At 40.7% G+C, this 10,646-nt stretch overlaps 1 protein-coding gene across 1 annotated transcript in view; it reads left to right on the top strand.

The window, feature by feature from the left end:
• The first annotated feature begins 666 nt into the window (after positions 1–666).
• The window catches only part of TMEM164 (transmembrane protein 164), a 36,966-nt gene continuing 26,986 nt past the window's right edge, over positions 667–10,646 (top strand). Inside the window, exon 1 of the mRNA XM_072431291.1 lies at positions 667–1,099. Within this exon, the coding sequence (XP_072287392.1) occupies positions 701–1,099 (399 nt within the window). The 5' untranslated portion in view covers positions 667–700. The remainder of the gene's footprint in view (positions 1,100–10,646) is intronic.

Below are 10,646 nucleotides of genomic sequence, written 5' to 3'. Positions count from 1 at the left end.
CTGATGAAGAGGGTGTGCTCAGATCCATCCCTGTCTGTCTCACCTGGATTTACATGATGGGGTCATCTCTGAGCCAATCCAGGAATTGTATGCTGACCATGGATGATAACTGAACAAAATAGCTCCATCCTCAGGGAGTGCTATGAGACACAAAAATACCTGTAAATGTTATAATTACACATTGCTTAGAATGAAGCTCTTGAAGCATATGAAGCATGGCTTCCATCAGAAACCTCTGGGCCTTATAGAAGGCCAGCTCTCCCATGTTTAAAAATTCCAGCATTGCAAAACCCAAGCTCTTGTGATCAGGGCCTAGTACAGAAGTGACTTTGCCTGTCCCCCATAATGTGGTCTTGATATGGAAATCTTTACCTGAGGCTTGCACTATTGTATTACTGAAAGTGGTAATTTATTAAAACTTTGTAATAAAACTGTTCACAGCAGATTTCAGGAAGGACACATTGTTCCTTGTAAACATTATATATTTAGGTTTTACATTGTACCTTTGTGTATTTTGTTTTTTACAGCTTAATTAGGTGTGTCGGTGCGGAACAATAACAAACCGTCAGATGTACAGCACCGCCTATCGGAGGGAGAGGGGAGGCGCATGCACAGCTATAGGGGTGCAGGCGATGCCTCGTCTCCTGTAGCCGCGCCCGCCCCCTCCCTGCTGGTCGGAGGTACCCGGGCCGTGCAGTTGATGTTTCAGCAGGAAGGCAGCGGAGCCGTGCTGGGTGTGCTGACGGAGAGCAGCATGTCCCGCTACTCGGACTGGTTGTATGGAGGGGTGGACCCTCGCCTGGCCGGGAATGGGGGGCCGGAGTGTGCTTCCTTCTTACCGGCCTCGCAGAGACTGGCAGAGAGCCTGGTGCTGCTGGTCGTGTCGGCGGGGGAGATCGGGCTGTCACTCGGCAAGATCGTCCGCAACAAGCACGGGGAAGGGGAGCTGCCTGCTGTGTGCGGCCGGCCGGACAGTCTGGGGAAGAACCTGCTGCTGGTGGCCCTGTGCCTCACTTTTGGGGTGGAGGTGGGCTTTAAGTTCGCCACTAGGACTGTCATTTACTTATTGAACCCCTGTCATGTGGTCACCATGCTACAGGTAGGTGCCAGACTTACCTCTGATTACCTGTGCAAGGTACAGTCACACACAGCAAGAGATGTCACATATCACATTGGACCGGATCACATGTTATGTATAGGAGATGTCACATGTTATATAGGACCGGATCACATGTTATATATATAGGAGATGTCACAAATCACATAGGACCGGATCACATGTTATATAAAAGAAATGTCACATGTTATATAGGACCATATCACAAGTTATATATATGAGAGATGTCACATATTATATAGGACCGGATCAGATGTTATATATAAGAGATGTCGCATATCACATAGGACCGGATCACATGTTATATATAAGAGATGTCACATATTATATAGGACCGGATCACATCTTATATATATGAGAGATATCACATAGGACCGGATCACATGTTACATATAAGAGATGTTATATAGAGATGTTATATAGGACTGGATCATATGTTGTATATAACAGATGTCACATATCATAAAGGACCAGATCACATATTATATATGAGATGTCACATGTTATATAAGACCGGATCACATGACATATAAGAGATGTCACATATTATATAGGACGGGATCACATGTTATATATAAGAGATGTCACATATTATATAGGACCGGATCACATGTTATATATAAGAGATGTCACATATTATATAGGACCGGATCACATGTTATATATAAGAGATGTCACATATTATATAGGACCGTATCACATGTTATATATAAGAGATGTCACATAATATATAGGACCGTATCACATGCTATATATAAGAGATGTCACATATTATATAGGACCGGATCACATGTTATATATATATGAGAGATATCACATATCACATAGGACCGGATCACATGTTATATATATGAGAGATATCACATATCACATAGGACCGGATCACATGTTACATATAAGAAATGTCACATGTTATATAGGACCATATCACAAGTTATATATATATGAGAGATGTCACATAATATATAGGACTGGATCACATGTTATATATAGGAGATGTCACATATCACATGGGACCGGATCACATGGTATATATATAAGAGATGTCACATATTATATAGGACCGGATCACGTTATATATAAGAGATGTCACATATTATATAGGATCGGATCACATGTTATTTATAGGAGATGTCACATATCACATAGGACCGGATCACATGGTATATATAAGAGATGTCACATGTTATATAGGACCGGATCACATGATATATGAGATGTCACATATTATATAGGACTGGATCACATGTTATATATAAGAGATGTCACATATTATATAGGACCAGATCACATGATTTATCTAAAAGAGCTTGTCACTTATTTAGGTCCCGGATCACTTGATATAAATATCTATAAGAAAATGTCACATACTATGGAAATGTTACTTTGGATCTTTACATAAGGCCATACACAGGAAGACATGACCCCATCATATAATAATATTTCACTATATCTGTACACATAGCCATGGGAAGTTATTTTATATATATATATATATATATATATATATATATATATATATATATATATATATATATACACACACACACACACACACACGATAGTGTTACATTGTATCCACGCACAGAAGGGGATGATTACACCATGTGAATGTTTTACAATATATCTATAAATGATCATATATATATATATATATATATATATATATATATATATATATATATATAAATGTGACTAGACACAGAAATGAATGATCCCACCATATATTAATATTTCACTATATGTGTACACATAGCCATGAGGCATTACGACATCATATACAGGATATCATTACATTGTGTCCATGCACAGGATGGGATGATCACACCATGTGAAAGTGTTGTATAGAATACATTATATCTATACATATAACCATACACAGAAATAAATGATCCCACCATATAAAGTATAGTCATAAAGCCATAGGAAGTGCTCGCAACATTTAAAAATATTCCAATATATCTGTACAGACAGCCATACCCAGGCATAGATGGTCACATCTATAGTATGACAAGATATTCCTAGAAGGCAGAGTATGTGCATTGAACGGTCAGCGGCTGAGTAGTAAGAGAGGATGGCTCCTAACATTTACTTTGATCTTTTGTTTGTCTTGGCCAGAGCTGAATGGAGATTGGTGGAGGTGATGAGGCCACCTAGCGTGCTTTGAATAGCAGATCTGGGTATTGAATGAACCTGTGGGGGTCATTCGGAAGGTTCTGATAGTTGGCCTCACCCACTACAACCACCTGTATGGACGGATGTAGTGTCATTTTCTTGTCATTATAGATGGGCCTATTCACACTGTGTGTGGTGTTACCTCTTTGTATGTAAAGGTGCAATGTGTTAAAGCAGCCCATTCATATGTTAATACTGCATAAAATACATCTGCATGATTTTCAGCAACACACCTCCTTATAGTGAATTGCACATATATTGTGTAGCACTGTATTGTGGGTATATTAGGGTGTCATTCTAAATAAATGAACATTCAGTATGCTTTAATGTATTCTTTACTGTCACTTATCAGTGTGAGTGGGCGCAGGACCGGCAGCATATTGTTTCAGGTTGTGTGTTATCCAGGGACAACATGTAGAGATCCATTCCAAAATCTTTATCTCTGTGATGGTCCCATCTGACACATCGCTCATTGAATGGGTGTGATGTGACAAGGAACGCCAACAGACTCACGGCTTAATATATATACATGTGCTTGTGTTTGGTTTAGGTGACATCTGTTTAAGAGTCAAGAGAGAAAAACAGAAGAAAAGAATTTTGATTTTCTTTTTCATTTTCAAATCTGTGTGAATGCTAGCATCTTGGTTCTGTGGGTTATGGCCTGGTCAATAATAATATTCATTGCTGAGCTACAACTACATCATCTTAAAGTGTACCTAAACTCAGAATTTTCAATATACATACAAGGGTAGACAACCCTTTTTTTGTTAAGTAAAAATTCTGTGTTTTTTTTTTTAAAGTGCTACACCCTTTTTTGTCCAGCACCGCCCCCTAATTCTCGATTGCCTAGGCCAGGGGTCAGCAAACTTTTTGGCTACTAGGCCTTTTCAGGAGGTCAAGAAGGCACACTAGGCCGGAGGGACTCTCTCTCAAGTCCCATGCCGATGGCACCAGGAATGCCCTAGAAGGGAAATCCCTCTCCTCCGGATTGCATACAAAGGAGAGGGAATGTCCCCTTACCCCGGTGGCAGAAGTGTTCACGCCGGCTGCAGTAAATCGGGAAGGAAAGCATAACAAGGAGGCTCAAGTGCCGCATGCAGCTCCAGGACTGCGAGTTGCCGATCCCTGCTGGCTGGGATTAGGCCAATCGACCAGGGGGGCATTAAGTCGGAACGGACTATTGGCTAGGCCGTACCTGGCCTAAAGCTGCGTACACACTTCCAATTTTTATCGTTGGAAATGAACGACGAACGAACGACCAACGATCGATTGGGCAAAAATCGTTCGTAAAAAAAGTAACCGACGCCGACGAACGAGGATAGTCGTTGGAAATGAACGACCGGACCGGCGGATCGGATTGGACGACGATCGTTGACCATCTATCGTGTGTACGGTCGTTCATTGATCGTCCATGGTCTGAGCATGCGCGGTGAACGAACGTTCGCTCACTTCCTGTGGTGCACGTCACTTCCTGTATCGTTCAAACGATCGCATCTATCGTGTGTACAATATCTGCGAACGATCGTGTCGTTATCTGTAGGTACAGGATCGCTGCTATACGATCGTTCGCAGATATCGTGCAGGATCGTTCGTCGTTCGTTTACCAACGATAATAATTGGAAGTGTGCTTTAAGGTTGTTTGTTTGTCGACCTTTGGCCTTGGCAATCAAGAATGAATGGGAGCACAAAGGAAAATGTGAGCACTCTTGGGTGCTCCTTCTGTGCATGTCTGAGCATCTTGGGCATGCTCAAAAGGAGCCTTTTCCCGCAAAGAGAAAAATTTGCAGATCTCACTCATGCCCAGTGAGATCGTCAAGTTTCTCTTCCATCTTGTGTCAGCCGATCTCACGCCTGGGTCGGGTGATGTAGTAAGAGGAACCAGGAAGAAGAGGAGAAGATGGCAGGCCCAAAGACGGGTACCTCAGTACCGATCAACTCTGCGCTGCAGGATTAAAGGTAAGTGTTTTTTTTTGTTTTTGAGTTTAGTTCCACTTTAAGGACCATGTACAATAGAAAAATAGAAGACCCAGAAAATTGTCACATATAGTTATTTGTGGTTGCTGTGGATTACAGAACATTATTGGTCCTGTACTACATTAATAAAAGAAACTGTGCGTAATGCATGGACTGCTATGTAACTAATATTCAAATCGGAATCAAAAGAACCTCACTTGCTGCATGTTAATTCAATATCTATAGTGCCCCCAGGCTTTGCACCTCTTATTTGTAGAGGTGCAAACCCACCAAACCTTAAAAAAATGTATATATATGTGTGTGTGTATGAGCCCCAGTTCACTTGCTCCATCAATTTTTTGGAAGTGTCCCCATTGTATTATGGTAGCTTAGTTATAAAGGTTTTGGAGGTGCCTATGTGCACATTTTTGGTTGTAGCATTTAAGCTTACCATATAGGAAGCTATAGGCTGGCTTTTCTTTTTACTATATAATTATACCTCTTTCATATGTTGGTTAATTAATGGATGACTACTGTATGCCATGTAAATTCACAATATAGCTTTTTACTGTGATTGATCACTGTAATTGCTATGTTGGTGCTCCTGCTGGTTATTCCAGTTGCTACTATGCGCCTTTCACACACTTACAAGATGTTGTACACGATACATTACTTATCCAATCTGTGTTCAGCTTTTCATATAGCAGTGTTCTCTCCAGAAATGTTTTAGGCTGGGTGGGAAGAAGTTGTAGGGCATTTTACATCCCTCCTATACTTTGGGCCTGATTTATTAAAGCTCTCCAAGGCTGGAGAAGATAAACTTTCATGAATGAAGCTGGGTGATCCAGCAAACCTGGAATAGATCTGGTCCAGGATTGAAAACATTTGCTATCAAATACCAAATGATTTTTAAGAAATACATTTCAGATTTTGCTGGGTCACCCAGCTTTACTAATGAAAGTGTATCCTCTCCAGTCTTGGAGAGCATTTATTAATCAGCCCCTTTTGTTCCTACTTTGTATTGCTCACTCTCCTAGTCTGTCCCATTTTTACATCATATTTGTTCTATGCCACAACTGTCCTGTGTCCTTGTATTGTGATCTATTGTTTTGTATTGTGTCAGATGTGTTGCCAGCCTATTGTTGGTAATTTTTTACTGCCGCCCAGTTACACTTTCCTAGCCAAAAGATTTGCACCTGAGCTAACCTTTATGTCGGCAATATCTGCTGAGGGCATAAACTCACACACCTATCCGTTATAGATCTATATTTTCCAGACATTACCTCAAACTTATTTGGCAGACCTGGCACACCAAGAAAAATTATTGAAGTAGAAAATATTTGACAAAAAAATGGTCAGCATAACAATAAAAAAAAATCCTTGAAACTGTACCATATGTTCTGAGAGTTCTCAAGCAGAATGCCCAGACTCATTAAGAAATACCACAGCCACAGTGCAAACATTTCAATAGGGAGGGTGTGTGAGGAGCTCCATGTTGAAGAGCAAGTTCTGCATGGCAGGAATACTGAGATAGAGGCTTCCATTGCTACTTCACATTCTGAAAATGCTAGTTGCCTGGATGCTGTGATTACTTTATGGTTTTATTACTATGTGGCCTAAAATATATAAGTAAATAAACAAATATACCTTTCCTCATGTGCATGTTTGGGACCAGGGGATCAAAGTAATAAAGCCATCAGGTAAGCAACTAGCAGGGAGTCAGTGGAGTTCTTTATAATCTAGTCTACACTAGCTGAAGCTGTGTTTTGTGTTGCAGTTTGGACGTCTGTGTTCCTCAGCCCTAGCCAGGGCTATCTGCAAGTGCAACCCCAGCCCTAGAGAATCCTGGGCTAAATGATTACCCCAGAATAAATAAAGGCAACTACCCATTGGGGGTAAACGCTCACCCTTAGCTAGCTGTAGATAATGCTAAGTAGAAGAAAAAAAAACAGAAAAACACAGACAAACCATACTGCATTATAAAACACAACCTCAAAGCAAAGGTTTTACCTGTAAGTTGCTTGGACAGCCATCTCCTGTCACAGCACACCCTGCACAATTTGTTTTGTGCTGTGAGCAATGAAGGGTTAATATTCAGGGGAGAAAGAGAACACTTCTATTGAATGGCATGTAGAGAGATGACAAATTAACCTCACCTCTTTTTAAAGACTTTGAGTGCTTACCAGAAAAAAGCAGCTACAGTGCTTGGATTCCAAAAGCACAACATTCCAATGAACACACTGGTAGAATAAAATGACATTTATTTAGAAAACATGGAAGCTGGAGCATAAACAGACATTTATTATTAGGATTTTCGGAAAAAAGTATTTAGCAATGGTAGCATGCAAGTTTTTACCATGACATATACTTCTCACTTACCATGGCGGACATATTTGTGTAAAATACAGAAGCTCCAATCTGGGAGCAAATCAGGGAATTTTAGGGAAACAAGCAGTATTATTACTAAATATTATTTATATAGTGCTAACATGTTACTTAGTTTACAAAAAAGGGTGTAGCAAATGACAGAAAGTGACAGGGGGAGAGGACCCTACCCCGAAGAGCTTACAATCTAAGAGGTGGGGGAATTACCACACAATTGGAGGGGGGATTTGGAATGGTGGGTGAGTAGTGACGGTTTGAGAGACAGAAAAAGACGGGTAGGCAAGTTTGAAATGATGGGTTTTGAGTGCTCTGGGCAAAAAGTAGATGCAAGCTGAAAAGGATGAAGAAGACTATTCCAGAGAATCGGGGCAGCCCTAGAAAAGTCTTGGAGCTGTGTGTGTGATGAGGTTTTGAAAGAGTAAATCATTAGTAGGTCATTGGAAAAGGGAAGAGAGCCGCTAGGGGAGTATTTTTCTATCGGATTACAATATTTCCAATATAGCAGAACAGGGTATTTCCTTCTGTTAGTATCAAAACTAAAGATTAGAATAGTAAAGTGGCATCTGCTAAATGTTTTAGATTTGTTTAATACCTGGCTGCCTTAATCTATCCGTCCTGCATTAGCATGTGTATAACAATTTTTATTCATCACCATGTGGGTGAAATGTAGATCATATCCATACAACTAAAGAATGGTATATTAAGATGGGATTCTTATAGCAAAAACACGCATGATTGCACTGGCCAAAGTAGTGAATTAATGCTCCCAGCAGATACCACTTTCATTAAGCTAAATTTACAGGACAGTAGTGATCTGCCGGAATAAAACCGCAAGGATGGGCTGGCCCTGGGGCACTGACAAATGTTTGCAGATTTACCTATCATCTACACAAGGCAGCAAGTGATACTTACACGTGTCAGATGATTGTGGCAAAGATGAACAGATATGCTGATGTCTGTACAGTGGTTGCCCAATTGGTGGATTCAGGATCAGGAGTGCCTGCTGTTCTTTCCTATGGAAGATAGCACAGCAAGGCACTGCTTTCTTGTCCTCCCCTCTCAAAACTACAGAACAGCACCAGGGTGCAATTCTCTTTTGTTCATCTGTGCAGCAACCACAATCTGAATTCTGTTTGGCTTTAGGTTATAGGGGCCATAGGATAACTTAACAAGATCTCTCCTCACCAAACAGTATATTCATCTAGACCTTGTGACATTCACATGTATCCAGAATGGATCAACTGCAACCAACACATTTTGCAGAGTCCCTAAATGTATATCTGTTTACTTAATTTTCTGCTTTTGTATTGTTGGAAGGTTCATACGTAAAGCATATTTCTCTGCACTGAATAGAGTCTAGCTTCTTTTATAACTCAGGGATTCTGCTTTGATTTAAATGAATAGTACATGGTGAGATACCAGACAGCGGATGCTAAAGGATTAAGCATTCCTGAGTTTATTGAGGCGTCTGGTTGACAAAGTGTGAATGTAAATTACTGTCACTTTTTAATGGCCAGTAATGAAGTACAGTATAGTGATGATAGTCTAATGTGATGAATAGCTTCTGTCCTGTAAAGTAAAATTGCAATAAAACTGTAGTTTTCCTATTTATTGTGTCATTAAAGCTGACTTGCTACTCTGCATCTCATAGCATGGTTGAAATACATGTTGACTATTTTAGCTGCCTGAAATATTTGTAGTTCTGTTCAGTTTTGTGATTTCTAGTCCACTGCCTCTTACGTACACACGTCAGATGATTCTCGACCGATAATCACCTCAGGGCTAGTATGGGACGAGAATCTGATGTGTGTACAGCAGTGGTCCGACGTTGTTCATGGATACATCCTGGCAGATCCACGAATGACTGCAATACAAGTGAAGGAGAGAGAGTGCAACTCGTTCTCCCACCTCCCCTCTACATAGAGCAGAACGGTGATGTACAGCGCTCATTCATGCTTCTTTCAGTCTTTTGTTGTTAGAAAGGATGGTGAAAGATCCTTTCCAACAACAAGAGTCCAACATGCATATGCTGCCTTAGTATGTTCACATGTGATGCCAGAGATAATTACATTGCTATAACTTGCACTCTCAGCCTGAATCCAGGTGCAGTGATGCACAAAGCTTACATAAAATAAAGGTAAATAAACAATCAGTAATTTAAATCATTCATTTTGAATATATGGACTAAGGATACTTTTTGCTGATGTGTTTCCAAAAGTTTCCCCAAGGAAAAGCAAAAACCTATAGAACATGGGGCTCGTCTAGCCTTATGTGTGTTTACTGTACAATACCACCATACTTGGGGCGGCGTGTTGCCAACCACTCTGGCACCCAATTTACCTAGCCAGCTTACAACAACAACTAGATTTAAGCCATCAGTGTGTTATGACAAAAATGTTGTAGGTCATTGTGGTGCCCTGGCAATCTCAATAAAATAAATGTCTTGGTTTACCGCATCACAACAGGTCTGTGTAAATAAGTCCTTTATACATAATGCATGATTATCAGCCTCAATGTTTTTGAAGCTACTTGGTCATCCAAGTCATATAACATCTAGCATACCTCCACAATTTTGGAGATCGGGAAGAGAGATTGTTTTAGCTTTAAGAGGAACTAAATTGAAAAGTGCCTAAAAAAAATACACTTGCCTTTATTCCCGCAGGGTGCTCCGGGCGCCGCCATCTTCTCCTCTGCTTCCTGGTTCTTTATCCTACATCACCTGACCCAGACGCGAGATCGGGTGACAGAGGATGGGAAAAAAACTTGCTGATCTCACTGCGTATGCGTAAAATCGGCAAATTTTTCTCTTCGCGCGAAAAGGCTCCTTCTGCGCATGACCGAGATGTTTGGGCATGCGTAGAAGGAGCACCCAAGAGCCTCCCGGGATGCGTGATGTAGGTATCCCAGGAGGCTTTGCTCTCCCATTCATTCTTGATCGCCTTGTTTAGGTACGCTTTAATGTTTGTAGGCAAATGAAACACCCCTGCCATTGCCCTCATTTTATGGACCAAAAAAA

The sequence above is a fragment of the Pyxicephalus adspersus genome, chromosome Z (assembly GCF_032062135.1).
Source record: "Pyxicephalus adspersus chromosome Z, UCB_Pads_2.0, whole genome shotgun sequence".
NCBI classification, from domain to species: Eukaryota; Metazoa; Chordata; class Amphibia; order Anura; family Pyxicephalidae; genus Pyxicephalus; species Pyxicephalus adspersus.
The sequence above is the reverse complement of the archived record's forward strand: the minus strand, read 5'-3'. Positions and strand labels throughout refer to the sequence as shown.